At 45.7% G+C, this 19,206-nt stretch overlaps 1 protein-coding gene across 1 annotated transcript in view; it reads right to left on the bottom strand.

Moving 5' to 3' along the window:
• Positions 1-10,720: 10,720 nt before the first annotated feature.
• The window catches only part of MAP4K5 (mitogen-activated protein kinase kinase kinase kinase 5), a 111,286-nt gene continuing 102,800 nt past the window's right edge, over positions 10,721-19,206 (bottom strand). The window contains exons 25-31 of the mRNA XM_077267322.1: positions 17,541-17,644; positions 16,879-17,056; positions 16,525-16,596; positions 15,410-15,502; positions 15,252-15,322; positions 14,756-14,811; positions 10,721-13,870 (exon numbers count right to left, since the gene is read on the bottom strand). Coding sequence (XP_077123437.1) covers positions 13,783-13,870; positions 14,756-14,811; positions 15,252-15,322; positions 15,410-15,502; positions 16,525-16,596; positions 16,879-17,056; positions 17,541-17,644 — 662 coding nt within the window. The 3' untranslated portion in view covers positions 10,721-13,782. The remainder of the gene's footprint in view (positions 13,871-14,755; positions 14,812-15,251; positions 15,323-15,409; positions 15,503-16,524; positions 16,597-16,878; positions 17,057-17,540; positions 17,645-19,206) is intronic.

Genomic DNA, 19,206 nt, shown 5'->3' with positions numbered 1-19,206 from the left:
GCCGTGAAAATTAATTTTTTATTTTTTTTTTCACAAAAATGATTTTTTAGCCCCCAGTTTTGTATTTTCACAAGGGTAACAGTATAAATTGGACCCCAAAAGTTGTTGTCCAATTTGTCCTGAGTACGCTGATACCCCATATGTGGGGGGAACCACTGTTTGGGCGCATGGCAGAGCTCGGAAGGGAACTTATCTAGATGTGTTGTGAGAACTTTGAACCCGCAAGTGTTTCACTACAGTTTATAACGCAGAGCTGTGAAAATAAAAAATCTTTTTTTTCCCACAAAAAACAGGATTTTTGGTTGCTTACCGTAAAATCTGTTTCTTGGAGCCTTCATTGGGGGACACAGGAACCATGGGTGTATGCTGCTGCCACTAGGAGGCTGACACTATGCAAATAAAAAAGATAGCTCCTCCTCTGCAGTGTACACCCCACCGACTGGCATTATACTCTTCAGTTAGTGAGAAAGCAGTAGGAGATAAAGAACAAGGTTGAAAAACCATAACCACAAACTTGAGAACTGTAACGTGAGAACAGTCATATAACAGATAACAGAAAACTTGGGAGGGAGCTGTGTCCCCCAATGAAGGCTCCAAGAAACAGATTTTACGGTAAGCAACCAAAAATCCTGTTTTCTTTATCGCCTCTCATTGGGGGACACAGGAACCATGGGACGTCCCAAAGCAGTCCCTAGGGCGGGAAAAACAGATTCCATCAGGTCAGAGGACTCACCACTGCCGCCTGCAAGATCCTTCTGCCTAGGCTGGCGTCCGCCGAAGCGTAGGTATGGACCTTATAAAATTTGGCGAACGTGTGAATGGAAGACCAAGTAGCCGCTTTGCAAAGCTGTAGGGCGGAAGCCCTGTGGCGCACCGCCCAGCAGGCGCCGACTGCCCGGGTAGAGTGAGCCTTAATCCCAGGAGGGGGCACTCTGTTCTTGACCCGGTAAGCCTCCAAAATTGCCATTCTGATCCAGCGAGCAATAGTCGCCTTAGAAGCCGGTTGGCCTCTGCGCGTGCCATCAGGAATGACGAAAAAGGAGTCAGTCTTTCGAAAAGTGGAGGTTCTATCCAGGTAGATCCTCACTGCCCTGACAAGGTCCAGCTTGTTCAAAGATCGCTCCAGAGGATGAGTCGGAGCTGGACAAAAGGAAGGTAAAATGATGTCCTCGTTGAGGTGGAAGGTTGAAACCACCTTAGGAAGAAAGGAAGGTGGAGGCCGGAAGACCACCTTATCCTGGTGAATGACCAAAAACGGAGGTTGGCAAGACAGAGCCGCCAACTCGGAAACGCGGCGAATAGACGTGATGGCCACAAGAAAGGACACCTTCCAAGATAGAACTGATAGAGGAATCTCCCGAAGGGGCTCAAAGGGAGAAACCCTCAGAACGTCCAGTACCAGGTTCAAATCCCATGCATCCACAGGAGCCCTGTACGGCGGGACAGTGTGGGCCACTCCTTGAAGGAAGGTCTTAACCTGTGGCCGAGAGGATAAAGTCTTCTGAAAGAGGATGGAAAGCGCAGAAACCTGGCCCTTCAGGGAGCTAAGAGCCAGGCCCGAATCCAGTCCTGCCTGAAGGAAGGCCAAAAGAGAAGGCAGGGAAAAGGACATAGATGGAACGCGATTGGACTTGCACCAACGGAAGCCTTCCAGGTACGGTAGTAGATCCTGGAAGACGAGGGCTTCCGAGCCTGAATCATGGTGTGAATCACCCGGTCTGAAAGGCCAGACGCTCTTAGAACCGCGGTCTCAACAGCCACGCCGTTAAACTGAGCGACCGAGAATTCGGGTGGCAGGTAGGACCCTGAGACAGCAGATTGGGCCTGTCTGGAAGGCGCCAGGGAGCGTCCGCGAGAAGGTTGACGAGCTCTGCGAACCAAGCTCTCCTGGGCCAATCCGGAGCGATCAGGATGACCGGCACCCCTTCCGCTTTGATCTTCTTCAACAGCTTGGGAAGAAGTGGAAGGGGTGGGAACAGGTAAGGCAGCCCGAACTGTGACCAAGGGATGGCCAGAGCGTCGACGCCCACTGCGAGAGGATCGCGAGACCTGGAGACGAACTGCGGGACCTTCCTGTTCATTCGAGACGCCGTGAGGTCCACGTCCGGAGTCCCCCATCGAAGACAAATCTGATGGAAGACCTCCGGATGCAAGGACCATTCCCCTGCCGCGAGGCCCTCGCGGCTGAGGAAGTCGGCGGCCCAGTTGTCCACGCCGGGGATATGCACTGCGGATATCACCGGAACTGTAGCCTCTGCCCAAAGGAGGATCTTGGATACCTCGGCAAGGGCCAAGGAGCTCCGGGTCCCCCCCTGATGGTTGACATATGCCACGGCCGTGGCGTTGTCCGTCTGGACCCGGACTGGCAGGCCCCTGAGAATAGTTTCCCAGTGGCGGAGGGACAGAAAAATGGCCCGAATTTCGAGGACATTGATTGGCAGAGACGACTCCTGCGATGACCAACGGCCCTGGACCGTCAGGTGACGAAACACCGCACCCCAGCCGAGCAGGCTGGCGTCCGTCGTCACCACCTGCCAGTGAACTGGAAGGAAGGACCTGCCCTGGGAAACAAGAGGTGACGTCAGCCACCAGTTGAGAGACCGTTTGACCCGAGAAGAGAGACGGATTGGCCGATCCAGGGAGAAGACAGACCTGTCCCATTGAGACAGAATGGCTTGCTGGAGGGGTCGCGAGTGAAATTGGGCGAAGGGAATCGCTTCCAATGTTGCTACCATCCTCCCAAGAGCCCTCATGGCCGAACGGAGGGAGGGAGGCCGAGGACCCTGGAGCAAGCGTATGTCCCGACAAAGGGTGGATTTCTTGTCTTTGGGAAGGAAGACTCTGGTCTGACGAATGTCGAAGAGCATGCCCAGAAAGATGATGCGCTGAGAAGGGATAAGGCAGGACTTCTTCCGGTTGACCAGCCACCCGAAACGGACTAAGGTGTCAATAACAATAGGCAGGCTTTCGTGAGCCTGAGCAAAGGACGGAGCCTTGATGAGGATGTCGTCGAGATAAGGAAAAAGGACCAGGCCTCTGACTCTCAAGATGGCCATCAGTGCCGCCATGATCTTTGTGAACACCCTTGGAGCGGTTGCGAGGCCGAACGGCAGGGCGACGAACTGAAAATGTTCCCGGAGCACTGCAAAGCGCAGGAAACGGTGATGTCCGGGAAATATCGGGACATGGAGGTAGGCGTCCTGGATGTCGATTGAGCACAGAAATTCCTGGGCCTCCATGGAAGCAATTACTGAACGAAGAGATTCCATCCTGAGGCGTCTCAGATGAACTCTCCTGTTCAGCAATTTGAGGTCCAGAGGTGGATCTTCCAGTCCTGGGCCTGGAAGATCTACCCTGGGAGTAGCGAGGACGCCAGGACGGAGTGGGCATAAAGGACACCGCCTTCTTCTCTTGACGTGCCTGAGGCCTCTGTTGCTGCTGGGCAAAGGAGTTTGACGCCGCGAAGCGTCGAAAAGGCCGAAAGGATCGAAACTGCCGTCTAGGAGGAGGGCGGCGAGGCTTAGCCTGGGGGAGAAGAGAACTTGTACCCCCAGTGGCGTCCTTAATGATTTGGTCCAGCTGGGGACCAAAGAGATGAGAGCCCTGGAAGGGCAGACTGGTAAGGGACTTTTTGGAAGATAAGTCCGCCTGCCAGGCCTTGAGCCAAACGGTCCGGCGGATGGCAACAGCATTGCTGGAAGCCTGAGCCGCACAAGATGCGGTATCCAAGGAGGCGGAGACCAGGTATTCACCAGCGTGGGAAATCTGGTTGGCAAGCTCCGCTAGTTGCGCGGGAGGCGCCCCGTCCAGGATACCTCGACGGAGATCCTTGGCCCATTTGGAAATAGATTTTGAGACCCAAGTGGAAGCAAAAGCTGGGCATAGCGCCGCCGCAGCTGCTTCAAAGGCTGACTTCGCGAAGGATTCTACAACTCTATCGTTAGAGTCCTTCAGAGATGCTCCGCCGGACAGAGGAAGCACCGTGTTGGTGGACAGCCTGGAAACAGGGGGATCCACCGAGGGAGAGACCGTCCAATTGGCGGTAAGTTCTGGAGGAAAAGGGTATAACACACCCAGGCGTTTTCCCCTCTGAAAACGTCTGGTCGGGTTCTCGCTCTCTCTGGCCAAGATTTCCACGAATTCAGGATGAGGAGCAAAAAAACTTGGAAGGTGGTTTGGCCCGTCTAAACGAAACCGCCTGATCTGCGGGTTCCGTAGAGGGATCCTTGATGCTACAGGTCTGGTTTATTGTCCCAATGAGATTCTGGACCATATCCCTCATGGTGGCGATTTGGTTAGAATCCAGCTCCGAAAAATCCTCCGAGGGCGCATCAGAGAGAGCCTCGCCTGACTCAGGGGAGGAGGATCGGGGGGACACCGACCGCAGGGGAGGGCCGTGTGGCGAGATAGAATGCGAAGAGGACTCAGACCGACATTCCTGCCTGGACCTTTTGTGGCTTATCAAAGAGGGCTTGGGCGGCGGTTCCTGGGACCCGCTGGCCACTGCTGGAGTCTGCAGGGGTAACCGATCCAGTACGGACACCAGGGTTTGAGACACCCGTGTTAAATCGGCCACGGATTGAGACAGAGAGGAGGCCCAGCCTGGGATGGGGATATCACTCTCGGGCGGAGTGGCCGGGGGATCCTGGGCGGTGGGAACAATCGGGTTGCTGCAGGCCTGACAGAGCGGAGAGGACTGACCTGAGGGAAGTTTGCTGTTACAGGACGAACAAGCAAAGTATTTGACTAAGACAGAAGACTTAGAGGAGGAAGTAGGAGGACGAGAGCGGCCCCCTTTAGAGTTAGACATTATGGAGAGCTCCCTGAAGAAATGCCAGCAGGTTAGGGGACAGTGGAGCAGAGGGGGGTGTCAGTCTGCAGAGCAGAGCTACTCACGGCAGATGAAAAAAACCCACCCTGGAGGAAGATGCTGTGGATCTCCGGTGCAGATTTCCTGCGGTGTCCTCAGAAGAGCGCTTTGCGGAGTGCGTGGCACGAGACACAAAACTCGTGACCTGAGTGTCCAGCAGCGGCGTGGAGGAAGGGGCGGAGCCAGCCGAGATGGCGCCGGTGGGTGGGGAATGCAGGGCAGTTTGTCGGGCGGGAGAAAGCCCGCCCGAGGCAAAAGGAAGTGGGCGGAGCGCGGCACCGGAAGTAGGCCCCGGGAGAAGCCGGGGCCTAAATTAGAAGCCGGTGACCGCCGAAGTGAACAGCGGTGCGGCGCTCTTAGCTCGCGCAGCGCCGCCCGGCTAATAGGTGCGGCAGCCACCGCATGTAATAAGGAAAACGCCGGTACCGGTGCCGGAAGTAGGCCCCAGGGAAAGCCGGGGCCCATATTAGAAGCCGGTGGCCGCTGGAGGGTCGCGGCCGCGAGTCACCTCCAAAGGTGCGGCCGCCGGAGAAAACCTGGCACGGCTGCCTGAAGGGGACCGGAAAAAACGGTCGCAGGTAAGCAGTGTGACTGCCTAAGAAACGCAGCCGCCGTGGGAAGGAGCGCGGAAGGTCATCAGAAGCGTCGCGCAAAGATAATCCCCATTTTTTTTTTTAAAGTGTGCGGTGGGACCCTTGCGCAGAAAAGGTGCGGCCGCAGGGGCTCCCACAGGTAGCACAAATACTCACCTAACATCCCACGCAGTCGTACTAACCTTGAAAAAGCGTGGAAGATATTAGACGTCCGTGGAGCCGATGACGGACGTCCTCGTCTCCTCCGACCGACAGGCTCTGGTGGGCGAGTGGGTGGGGGACGGAGCCAGGACCGGACTTCTGAGCACGCTTGTGTGCTAGGATCTTGGTCCTGGAGAGGGATCTATGAGGATACGGGGTGGCAGTACACGCCGTACTCATAGTCCATATTATGGGACTACAGGTGTGACTGTTCACCCTGTATCCCTCCGGAAAACCTGAAAAGGAACGACGCACATTGAGGTAGATAAGGGTCTAAAAAAGACCCGTGTCCACCTCCTACTGACACTAAGCTAAACTGAAGAGTATAATGCCAGTCGGTGGGGTGTACACTGCAGAGGATGAGCTATCTTTTTTATTTGCATAGTGTCAGCCTCCTAGTGGCAGCAGCATACACCCATGGTTCCTGTGTCCCCCAATGAGAGGCGATAAAGAAATGATATTTAGCCCGAGTAAGCTGATACCCCATATGTTGGGGTAAACCCCTGTTTGGGCGCACGGGAGAGCTCAGAAGGGAAGGAGCACTGTTTTACTTTTTCAACGCAGAATTGGCTGGAATTGAGATCGGACGCCATGTCGCGTTTGGAGAGCCCCTGATGTGCATGAACAGTGGAAACTCCCCAATTCTACCTGAAACCCTAATCCAAACACACCCCTAACCCTAATCCCAACGGTAACCCTAACCACACCCCTAACCCTGACACACCCCTAACCCTAATCCCAACCGTAAACGTAATCCAAACCCTAACTTTAGCCCCAACCCTAACTTTAGCTCCAACCCTAACCCTAGCTCTAACCCTAACGGGAAAATGGAAATAAATACATTTTTTTAATTTTATTATTTTTCCCTAACTAACGGGGTGATGAAGGGGGGTTTGATTTACTTTTATAGCGTTTTTTTATATCGGATTTTTATGATTGGCAGCTGTCACACGCTAAAAGACGCTTTTTATAGCAAAAAAGTTTTTGCGTCTCCACATTTTGAGACCTACAATTTTTCCATATTTTGGTCCACAGAGTCATGTGAGGTCTTGTCTTTTGCAGGACGAGTTGACGTTTTTATTGGTAACATTTTCGGGCACATGACATTTTTTTATCGCTTTTTATTCCGATTTTTGTGAGGCAGAATGACCAAACACCAGCTATTCATGAATTTCTTTTGGGGGAGGCATTTATACCGTTCCACATTTGGTAAAATTGATAAAGCAGTTTTATTCGTCGGGTCAGTACGATTACAGCGATATCTCATTCATATCATTTTTTTATGTTTTGGCGCTTTTATATGATAAAAGCTATTTTATAGAAAAAATAATTATTTTGGCATCGCTTTATTCTGAGGACTATAACTTTTTTATTTTTTTGCTTATGATGCTGTATGGCGGCTTGTTTTTTGCGGGACAAGATGACGTTTTCAGCGATACCATGGTTATTTATATCCATCTTTTTGATCGCGTGTTATTCCACTTTTTGTTCAGCGGTATGATAATAAAGCGTTTTTTTGGCTCGTTTTTTTTTTCTTACGGTGTTCACTGAAGGGGTTAACTAGTGCGACAGTTTTATAGGTTGGGTCGTTATGGACGCGGCGATACTAAATATGTGTACTTTTATTGTGTTTTTTTTAATTTAGATAAACATTCCCATAAATACATTTATTTTTTTTCTTTATTTAGGATTTTTTTTTTTTTTTTTTACTTTTTAACTTTGTCCCAGGGGGGGACATCACAGATCGCTGATCTGACAGTTTGCACTGCACTGTCAGATCAGCGATCTGACTGACAGCGCTGCAGGCTTACCAGCGCCTGCCCTGGACCAGGAAGTAATCCCTGCAGGACCCGGATGCAGCCCCGCGGCCATTTTGGATCCGGGGCCTGCAGGGATAGGAGGTAAGAGACGCTCGGAGCAACGTGATCACATCGCGTTGCTCCGGGGGTCTCAGGGAAGCCCGCAGGGAGCCCCCTCCTTGCGCGATGCTTCCCTATACCGCCGAAACACTGCGATCATGTTTGATCGCAGTGTGCCGGGGGTTAATGTGCCGGGAGCGGTCCGTGACCACTCCTGGCACATAGTGCCGGATGTCAGCTGCGATAGTCAGCTGACACTCGGCCGCGCTCCCCCCGTGAGCGCGGCTGATCGCATATGACCTACTATCCCTTCGGTGGGAATTAAGGCCCACCCCACCTCGACGGGATAGTACGTTATATGGGATTAAGGGGTTAAAGTAGCTGCTGGGTAAAACAAAAAAAATGTTTAGCCGTAGGTCCTGATAAAGCGGGGCAATAGAAGTGCACCATCAGATAGTCACTGGAGGTACTGAATCCTTGCTGCCTGTAGTGTTGTTAAGTCTTTGGGTTTGAGGAGGGAATGTTATGTTGTGGGAGTGTCCTCCAGTTCGGCCTGACATGCTCAAGCTTTGATTCGAAAGGCATATAGTTCAATTTTGTAGTTTAGTCCCGCTGTAAAAATCCAATTGGATTAAGCTCTGGACATATGCATGACAATCATTGTCCCTCCAATTTTGTGGTACTTTTTGTATCCTGCAAAAACAGGTATCTGTACATGCTTTGTTGTGGTGCTGGCTATAGTGGCGAGATAAACGATGTCCCTGGTAGCCTTTAGAGATGTTAGTAGAATGTTCTTTTATTCTCTTCCCTAGGTTTCTTTTTTGTGCAGCCCACATATATTTAATCACATGGACATTGCATGACATATTAGCCCTGGTGTGTGGCATGAGATTACGGTATATCTCTGATCTGAAAACATTCAGATCCACCTGTGTTGGTAAATGTGCATCGTTTATTTCTTCCCGGAGGGGTTTTGATGCAGCATAAACAGTATCCACATGGCGTGAAACCCACTGGCTTTATGCTGAAACTCTGTGTGGTGTGTGTTTGACTTTTCAAAGAGGTCCGTTGCTTAGCTGTTGGGCTAACAGGCTCCCCAAACTTTGGGTTTTCCTATACAGAAATGTTGGTTATGGGGGTTGGTAGTCCCCTATTTTATCCTGTTTTAGGATGGGCCAGTATTTTTTAATAATGCTTTTAATATTTCCATTTTATGTGGAATTGGGTTATAAATGGAGGATCTGCTCAATTATAGTGGGGGTGCATTTGTTTTTTTGTTGTTACCGTAGCAGATGGGTCCTAGGGATAGATACATCTTCTTTTAAGGACTTTTCCAATTTTTCTTCATCATATCCTTTGTCCTTAAACTGTTTTTAGATATGCATGGCTTCCGTTAAAAAGTGGTCAGCATCTATACACTTGCATCAAATGCACATCATTTGATCCATAGGGATGTTTGTTAAAGGGAATGTGTAAACAGAATATAATCTATTGTTTAAAGCTGGTTTTAAATTGAGATAACAAATCCATTCACATGTCCTTGATCTGTCATTTATCTGTAGTAGCCCTGCGAACCATCGCCTACCTACCAGAACCTAATCATACATACGTCATACCGCACTGATTAGGTTTGCTCCTTGCCTACAAGTCAGAAAAGGTGCTGGGGATTCTTGAAAGTAGGAGGCGGTTCACATGGCTCCTGTCCACAAGCCACAGACTACCTACATGGCCGCTGACCCAAGGTCATGAGAATAAATTCGATTAGGTCTAGTTTTTATATGAAATGGTTTTTTTTTTTCAATTTTCCAAATCACCTGGCTATATAGAAAAAAAACAAAACAAGGCTTCAGGCCATGTGCACACGTTCAGTATTTTTCGCGTTTTTTTCGCGTTTTTCGCTATAAAAACGTGATAAAAACGCGAAAAAAACGCTTACATATGCCTCCTATTATTTTAAGTGTATTCCGCATTTTTTGTGCAAAAAAATCGCATCGCGGAAAAAAAAGCAACATGTTCATTAAAATGCGGAATTGCAGGGGATTCCGCACACCTAGGGGTCCATTGATCTGCTTACTTCCCGCACGGGGCTGTGCCCACGATGCGGGAAGTAAGCAGATTATGTGCGGTTGGTACCCAGGGTGGAGGAGAGGAGACTCTCCTCCACGCACTGGGCACCATATAAGTGGTCAAAAAATAAGAATTAAAATAAAAAATAGTCCTATACTCACCCTTGATGTCTTCCCGCCTCCACTGCACGCTGTCGCTTCGGTTCCTGTAGCTGGTGTGCGGTGAAAGACCTGCCGATGACGTCACTGTCCTGTGATTGGTCGTGAGCGGTCATGTGACCGCTCACGTTACCGTGACGTCACGGAAGGTCCTGTGCGCACAGACCAGCTATAGGAAGAGGAACGGACGCCGGTGAGGAGATGTCTGGGTGAGTATAAGCATTTTTTTATTTTTTTTAATTATTTTTAAACATTCTATCTTTTACTATAGATGCTGCATAAGCTGCATCTATAGTAAAAAGTTGGTCACACTTGTCAAACGCTATGTTTGACAAGTGTGACCAACCTGTCAGTTTTCCAAGCGATGCTACTGATCGCTTGGAAAACTTTAGCATTCTGCAAGCTAATTACGCTTGCAGAATGCTAAAAAAACGCGAAAAAAACGGAAAAAAAACGCAAAAAAAAAAAATGCGGATTTCTTGCAGAAAATTTCCGGTTTTCTTCAGGAAATTTCTGCAAGAAATCCGCAACATGTGCACATACCCTAATAGAAGTCACTGACTATTCTGTACCAAAGACTTTTCAGCTTCAACCAAACAGACAAGATTACAATGTCAGGTAACAGCTATATACAATAGATAACAGTATCCAGCAATCACTAATGGTGATGTCACAGCTCACCTCCTCCCCCTCCCTTTATAATAATCTTTGCCCAGATTAGAGAATGTACAGTAAATATTTCTATACACGCAGGGGCTCAGTCTGTTGCAAGTTTTTGTTTTTTTGTTTTTTTTTTTTTATTTGAAAATATATACAACCCCCCCATAAAAAATTACCATTAAAATAGCATAAAAACAAAAATTAACTCAAGACAATTGAACCAATCATCAGCAAAATCGCCTTCAGACATCAGTAAACCTAAGTGAGGATCCAACTTTATTAAATAAAAAAACACAAAATGGAACAACGGACAAAATATTAGAATTGTTTATTTCAGTTTTCTCATTCATGAAATTCTCAATACACATTGAATATTCCTTGGAAATAAAAGAGAACATTGGAGATATTACAGATGAGGAAAGGAAGCCTTTGGTAATTTCTTGCTTTCAAACCGGGAAAAAATCCAAATTCCCTATAAAGTTAAAAATCACTGGGGGTAAGAAAAAAACATACAAAACATACTCCGGGCTCCTTTGGTAAAAGCGCTTTGTGCAATGGTTGTATGTGCAGATAATGCAACGCTGGGGAAATCTCCAAGACGCTTCCTTGGTGTCAATAAAAAGGCACACAAACCACATTGCCGGAAATGAAAACAAGGAACACTTCGGCCTCTAGTATTAATACTAAGATTATTCCTAAAATAGGAGGATGCGTAGATTAGAAAGGCCAGTACATTCAGCACATTAAACAATACTTACCAGGATCCTCAACTCCCTCATTAACTGTAATGTAACCTACACTTTATAAAATGACCTTAGCTGAGAATACACGATTATTCTCATACACCAGAACCGCTATATCATAAGTGGGTATTATCCAGCATTCATAATTGCGTCATCCAGGTCTAGTAACACATCCCACACTTTACAGGTCCACTTCGTACATAACGGATTCCCGCTTGGTATAATAAGGCACAAGCACTAAAACCAGAATACACAAGAAAAGTTCCCCAATACAACACAGTTAAAAAATACAATCTGCTGCGAACGTATCCCACGGATAAGCAGATATGTTACCCACTCAAGCACGGATGATTAATAAATAAGAATAAAGTGGTCTAATTTACAGAAGGCAGAAGATTTGGCTCTAAATCTATAAGTAAGACATGACCTGTAGTGTCAAGAACTCGGCAAACAGCGAGGATATATCAAATGCGCCAGGATATCACTTTCACACATATAGTGGATTTTCATCATCCTCACCAGTCAGATTGCAACCCTCAGTTGGAAAGTAAAAAGTTGTCACCAGATTAGCACCAGTGCATTCATCTATACATGAGACTGTAGTGCTTTATAGTGCCAGAGGGCTACAGCTAGCCAAGGGACAGAAGAAAAAGAAGTGTCACAGTAAACGATTATGGAGAAGTACGTTTGTAACAGCAAGAAGTTGCTTTATGACAATTGTCTGCAGCCTGTAGCTCTGACCAAGACAGGGTTGCAGCAGTTTGGAAACTACGACTTGCACAATGCTGGGAGTTGTCATTTCTTCAACAGCCTGAAAGCTACATCTAGCAGAACACTTTTACAAAGTGAGATATGCAACCGTGGCAAGTATGAATGGCTGCAACCATTGGCACCATCACTCTAAAGTAAAATATTAAACAGAAAACGCTCTATCCAGACAATATAATAGAAGGGGAAAAAATGATTATTTTGCAATAAAAACAAAGGTTAAAATATTTTGGGAGTGAAAGATGGTGAAGACCATGGTGGAGAGGACTGCACCTCCTTTATGTTTTATGCAGGTGCAGCGCCATATGTAAGAGTGAGATAACACCTGGTTATGCAGCAGCAAGTAGAAGATAAGCGACAATGCCATTGTAAAGGGGCTGCTGTACCACTCCGAAATCCAAGGGGTTAGACCCACAAATATTCAACTTCCTGAAAGCTTTGTTAATATTGCTGTAAATATTGCATGGATTTCTTACTTAAAAAAATTGCATTCACTATACTTGGGGATAAAACTAGCTTATAAAGGGTGTGTAACAAATGACGGAGTGATTTAGCTCACCAGTTACTGCTTACAAATACTAAGTCCGTGTTCGCACGTTGTTGATTTGGTGAGAATTTTAAGCACATATTTGTAAACTGAGATCTGCAGTGTTTCTGCATCTAAAATCCAAGCATATTTTCTGCACTTATTCATCATGCATTTTTATGTGTGTTGCTTGCAGTGAAACTGCACCAAAATGTAACAAAAACCTCCATCTTGGAGGTTTGACCTGCAGACATAGGATCCTATTGAAATGAACGTGTAAAATCTGCACTGAAAGGCTGCATATATGCAACAAAAATGGATATGCCGTGGATTAAAATAACAAAAATAAAACAGCATCAAAAGTTATTTTCTGTACAGATTCCGCACAAAAAAGCTGTTGAAGAGTAACTTTAAGATCATCCATTTTGATGATACTGTAAAATGCGGTGGATTTGATTTACAGAAAATCTGGGCATAAAATCCACAAGAACCTACCCTAAGAATTGCACCACGCATTATGTATTTGAGGATTTGCTTGTGGAAAATTCACAAATTGAGAGCAGAATTTGACCTGCAGAGAAGTTTTTTTAAAACCTGCAGCATGTCAATTTTTTGTGCGGATTTCACCCTTTGCTATAAAAACTATGAAATTTGAGGCAAACCTGCTGCTAAAGATTGGATTTTGCTGTAGATAGGCTGTGTAAAAATCTGCACCAAATAAGCAATGTGTGAACTTAACCTAAATTCCCATCACTGTACTGCCTGTACGACAAACCGTATTGGACTGTACAGAAGATCTTGATCCATAGTTTGTAGAATCTGGTGACATCTCTTCTATGTTTAGGAGTGCCATGTAGAAATTGGGGGCTGATCCCCGTATTCAGAGATGCCAATGCAAAGATCTACTCACGTAAAAAATGACAAATGCAGTGAAAGCTACAGATTTTGCTTAATAGAAAAATCCAACCTGATATTAGCATTTCTTCAGGCAATGAAAGAACACATCAAGGCACCCCTTTATCTTTTCTGAAGGAGAAGGTAATCTGACATCTCCCGCTGCCCCCTTCCACTTGATCATAAAGGGGCTGCAAGTCACAGCTTTTTATTAAGCAACCAAATAAAAACCAACACCACATAGTGGTGAAAGGAGATCTAGCTGTTTTCAGCAGCACAAAAAAAAGTTAAAAATCAAGAATTCTACCAAATACAGATATAATACATATACAGATATGATCAAAAAATACAAGTTGCATAACAACTTGTCTGAGTCCCAAGTTGGAGAAGTTTATGATGGAATTGAAATTCCTATGTCATTTGTATCATGCCATGCCCAGTGCCTAGTAGCTGTTCTCATGCCCAGCCAGGATGTACAGGTTGCTGTGAGCTGTAGGATTTGAGGTCGGCCTACTTTCCAAGACGACGACCCTGTAAAAGGAATAAGAACAAAATCGCACATTAATAACTTGCATATAGCGAAACTTGCATATGCAAAACTCAAAGAATCAACACAACTGGTTAGAAACACTTAAAAATAACAAAAATAAACAACATTTTGCTACACACAGAAATGAAAGTGGCTCGCACTGAGGAGTGGTCAGATTTACCCCTGCCTCCTGTAAACACAGGTCTGCGGATAATGAAAAAAAAATGTAAGCGCCTCATAGCATAAAGTGCATTTATGGAGTGTAACAGGGTTCATACATACAAAAACAGGAATAATATCAACAAGTGTGTAGGTAAGAAATACCATTTGATTTCATATGTGAGGTATGGGGCTTGTATGTCCCTTCCTCAGAAGAAGCAGTCAAATGTGCTGTGGCGATACACATGGGACATACAGACCATCAGCTCTCTAAGGTCTCTGTGGTATTACATGGTATTTATTCTTTGCACTGACATACTTTTTATATTTTTCCTGGTTTTGGTCTATGTGCTTTATTACACTACACAATTGTACTTTCTGCTGTGGGCCACTTTTTTGTGTTGGCCAGGAACCTTTCTTTACAGGAGGTTGGGAGTAAATTTTGGCCACTTATTATGCTAAGGCAGTTTAATTTCTGTGTGTAGCATGTAGTTTCTCTTTTTTTAAAAAAAAATAAAATAAAATAATAAAAAAATTTTTAATCATTTTTGTCGGTTGTGTTCTGCATTAAAGTTTTAATAAATAGTATTTTTCACATTTGTATGGCAATTATTCTTATAGGTTTGGTCTTTTCTTTTGGCACATTAAATAATAACCTGGATTCAAAATAGCTGGAGTGAGTAAGTATATAGAATGAATAATATGAATATACACATGTGCAAAATTACCTGTCTGATCCTAGCAGGCGAAAAACTCTGGACTCATCAGATATCTCTTGTGTTACCTTAAAAGAAATGATATAATAAATCAAAAAAATATTATTAATAAAAAACCAAAAAGAAAGATGAAACACAGTACTAAGTGTTACATTTCTTTTAACAAGATTCCACTTAAAGGGAACCTGTCAGCAGTTTTGGCCAATATAAAATACGGCCATCACCTTTCAGGGCTTATATGCAGCATTCTATAATGCTGTATATCTGCCCCCAACCAGACCTGTAAGAACTGAAAAATAACTTTTATTATCACTTTAAGTCTAGCTTCGATTTCTCCATTTCAGATAACCACCAATAAATCACGTGGAAACTAAGGTGAATGGCCAGAACCTGCACAATTCTGCATATGTCTGTGCTATGCAACCAGCAGGAATAAAACAAAAAAACAACAAAAATACAAAACAAAACACATCGTGATTTATGCTACAGATAAATAAAATGCCCTCACCTCGTTGGACTTGAAGTTTTTTCCCTGCATACCATGTTTCCAGAAAGCCAAAACACTGTCCTGCAAGCAGACTGCAAGAAAGAAGAATGTGCAAAAGTTAGCAGAAAGTTGTGTCACTGTCCCACCAATGTGTTCATCAGTCCACGTCGAACACTCACCTACAGACACGATCTGAAAGTCGAAGCTCAGTTCAGAGGCCAGCTTCTTACTGGATTTAAGTTTTCCCTGAAGGTTGACTATTTTTACATAATCTGATGTAGAAAAAAACAACCGCAGTCATTTAACATGTTTACAATGTGGTAATACCTGTATAATCATGAAAGGGACTTTCCTATCTTATACAGGGATGACATGCATTCCAAGAATAAGGCTACATTCAGAAGAACATATTCTCAGAAAGTGTGCTGTCTGCGTGCACAATGAACAGCACACGGACCCTTCCAAGTGAATGAGTTCGCTCACGAGCCATTTTTCACAAGGACATTAGATGGGAATAGGTGTAGCGGGGGAGATGAAAAATTGTAGCATGCACAAGTCTTGTGATAAGATTGGCACATAGCATAATGTGGATAATCACACAATGCTGCACACAGACGCAATCTTGTTTGTCATTTTCTTGAACTCATGTTCATGTGAACGTAGTCAGATGCTCATGTGTTATGTATATGGTGCAAATTTTATGCAGAGAATTCTAAACTAAAACCCGCCGTGTTGCTGCATCTAAAATATTTTTGCGCACATTTTCGGCATTTAGGTTTATATGTGCAGATTTTTTGTTGTGGAAACACACCAAAAAACTCAGCAAAACATGCCAGGACCAGCGGTTCAACCTTTGCATTTAAGGTCCCATTTAAATAAATAAGATACAATCCACATCAAAAAGGTGATTTTCTGCAACAGAAGTTGACATGCTGTGGATTAAAAAAAGAAGCAAAAAAATAAATAAAAAAATTCTAATAATTTTTTTAAAAAACCTGAATGCGGAGGAGATCAGTACTTTGCTGGTACTGTAAAATCCAATCAAATGTGCAATGAGTGATTGTAGGCTAAAGCAGAATCAGCTCAGTTTGGTCTCCCCTGCATATCTACAACCCGGATGTGCAGGGGGCTGCAGCACAGCTTCTTTCAAGTGCATGGGACCAGCAGCAGTTTCCTGCCCAGCTGGGTGACCAGGAGCGCTGCGTCCACCTTTATTCTTAAACTCATTTGCCATTACTTTGTCAGATGGAAAAAAGCCTCCAGCATATCCAAGTTTAGTAATTTGAACACTTACGATCAAGGCAGACCAGCACAGTGTCCCTCTCGAGCTGTGTCACGTGTATAGCGTCAATTTGGTGACCTTCCGCTGGGAGAAAGAAAATGTTAAACGTCAAAAAAGCCATCAAAGCTTCAAACAGATCAGACTTTTTATAATGGAGGAGGAATATGAAAGAAAGAATAGATATATATTCCAACTGAAATCAATTAGGCCCTCCACTGATCTAATTGGAGACTCCTCTGTAACTCCTCGGCCTGTTGACATCAATGGTTCTTTGGGCTACTGACAGCCTATGACACCCAGAAGCCACAGATGTCACTCATGGACATGCAGATTACAAGTTCACATAATGGATGTGTTATGCGTTACCTGTGCCAATCTTTGTAAACCAAGAAGAAGCGGAGCTCAGATTGATGGTCTCAAACTGTACGACCTGATTAGGTTCCATGCCTTTGCTGACAGCGACACACACCATAGGATACTCCTGCTCTGGTATTACCAACATTTCAAAGACCCTCAAAGGATTCGGAAGGGGGAAGTCGAAGTGCTGAAAAACAAAAAGGTGAAGGCATACAGAATTAGAAGACTACTTCAACCGGCCTGAGCGATCTGATTTCTGGTTTGGAGAGATGCAACTGCACACCAGTGAGGAAATTGTCCCATTATATAAAGTAAGACCCCATGCACGATACATGTTGAACGTCAGATAATTATGAAGGCTGAATGTTCCAGAACACATAGGAATTTAGAGAGGTCTATCAGTTTAATTACATGGATTCTCCAAGCTACTGAGAGAGAGAAGGTACTCCATATTCTAATTTTCTCCCGCAGGTATGACCAAGGACATCAGATAATTGCCTTGACAATCTGACCACCTAATGTGATATGGATGCAGCACACGATAGAACCAACATCTGATACTTAGGTGTAAAGGTACTTTAAGGAGATATACAGCATATAAATAGCAACAGAATGGTGATTTATACACTTCCACGACAGCAGGGAATGAACTTATACATTTGGATACCAACCCGTATCAACATGAACTTCTGCATGGGTTCATACCACTGCAACAGCACTATGCCAGATGGCAGCGCCCCACACAGATACTTGTGTCCTGTATATGGGTTTCTCACTATATGTAAAGAAAAGAAAAAAAAGTCATTATATAACCAGTATCAGCTATTTTATCACCATTTTACGCTGACCATAGAGGCAACAGTAATAGTTTCTGGCTTTTTTTTTTCGTTTTAGGTGAATAAAAGGAGATTTTTGTGTACTCACCGTAAAATCTCTTTCTCTTAGCCTCTAATTGGGGGACACAGGACCATGGGTGTTATGCTGCTGTCCACTAGGAGGCGACACTATGCATAATCTGAAAAAGATTAACTGTGGCTCCTCCTGTGCAGTATACACCCCTGGACGGCATCAGCCTTCTCCAGTTTTGTGCAAAAGCAGTAGGAGGAACGTAACATGAATAACATAATTATGCCTGTAAGAAGGCAACTATGTACGAGCTCAAGAAACAATATGAGAACTCAACAGTTACAACAGCCCGGAAAGGGCAACAGGGTGGGAGCTGTGTCCCCCAATTAGAGGCTGAGAAAGAGATTTTACGGTGAGTACACAAAAATCTCCTTTACTCTGTCGCCTCATTGGGGGACACAGGACCATGGGACGTCCTAAAGCAGTCCCTGGGTGGGAAGCAATGGACGAATATTGTGCAGACAGGCCCGTACACTTAGGGCACCGCCGCCTGCAGGACACGTCTACCCAGGCTCGCGTCCGCTGAGGACTGGGTATGAACCCTGTAGTGTTTAGTAAACGTGTGTAAGCTAGTCCAAGTGGCCGCCTTACACACTTGTTGTGCCGAAGCCTGGTGCCGAATGGCCCAGGAGGCCCCTACCGCCCGTGTAGAGTGTGCCGTAATGCCGGCTGGAAGAGGAGAATTCTTAAGGCGATACGCCTCTTGTATGGTGGATTTGATCCACCTGGCAAGAGTAGCTTTGGAAGCTGGCATACCCTTGTGGCCGCCTTCCGGAAGGAGGAAAAGGGAATCAGACCTCCGGAAGGACGCAGTCCTAGACACGTATATACGCAAAGCCCTGACAAGGTCAAGCGTATGCAGAGCCTTCTCCACTCTATGAACCGGAACCGGACAAAGGGATGGTAGTGAAATTTCCTCATTGAGGTGGAAGTCGGACACAACCTTCGGGAGGAAGGATGGGACCGTACGAAGAACTACCTTGTCCTGGTGAAATGCCAGGAAAGGCCGTCTGCAGGAAAGTGCTGTCAGTTCAGACACCCTGCGTAGCGAGGTGATTGCCACCAGGAAAACCACCTTCTGGGAAAGAAGGCGGAGCGGGACCTCCTTAAGAGGTTCGAAGGGTGGTTCCTGCAATGCTGTCAGGACCAGGTTGAGGTCCCACGTTTCTAGTGGTCGTCTGTAGGGGGGAACCAATCGGGAAACCCCCTGAAGGAAAGTCCTTACTTGCGGCTTGGTAGCAATGCGCCTTTGGAAAAGCACTGAGAGGGCTGACACCTGGCTCTTAAGCGAGCCCAAGGACAGCCTGGCCTCCAGACCCGATTGGAGAAAACCAAGTACTTTGGGTATGGAATAAGGGAGTGGGATCTGGCCACGAGATTCGCACCAGGTAAAGAAAGCTTTCCAGGTACGGTAATAAATCTTGGCAGAGG

This window comes from Ranitomeya variabilis, chromosome 1 (genome assembly GCF_051348905.1).
Source record: "Ranitomeya variabilis isolate aRanVar5 chromosome 1, aRanVar5.hap1, whole genome shotgun sequence".
In the NCBI taxonomy this organism is placed as follows: domain Eukaryota; kingdom Metazoa; phylum Chordata; class Amphibia; order Anura; family Dendrobatidae; genus Ranitomeya; species Ranitomeya variabilis.
This window is presented reverse-complemented; position numbering and strand designations above follow the sequence as displayed.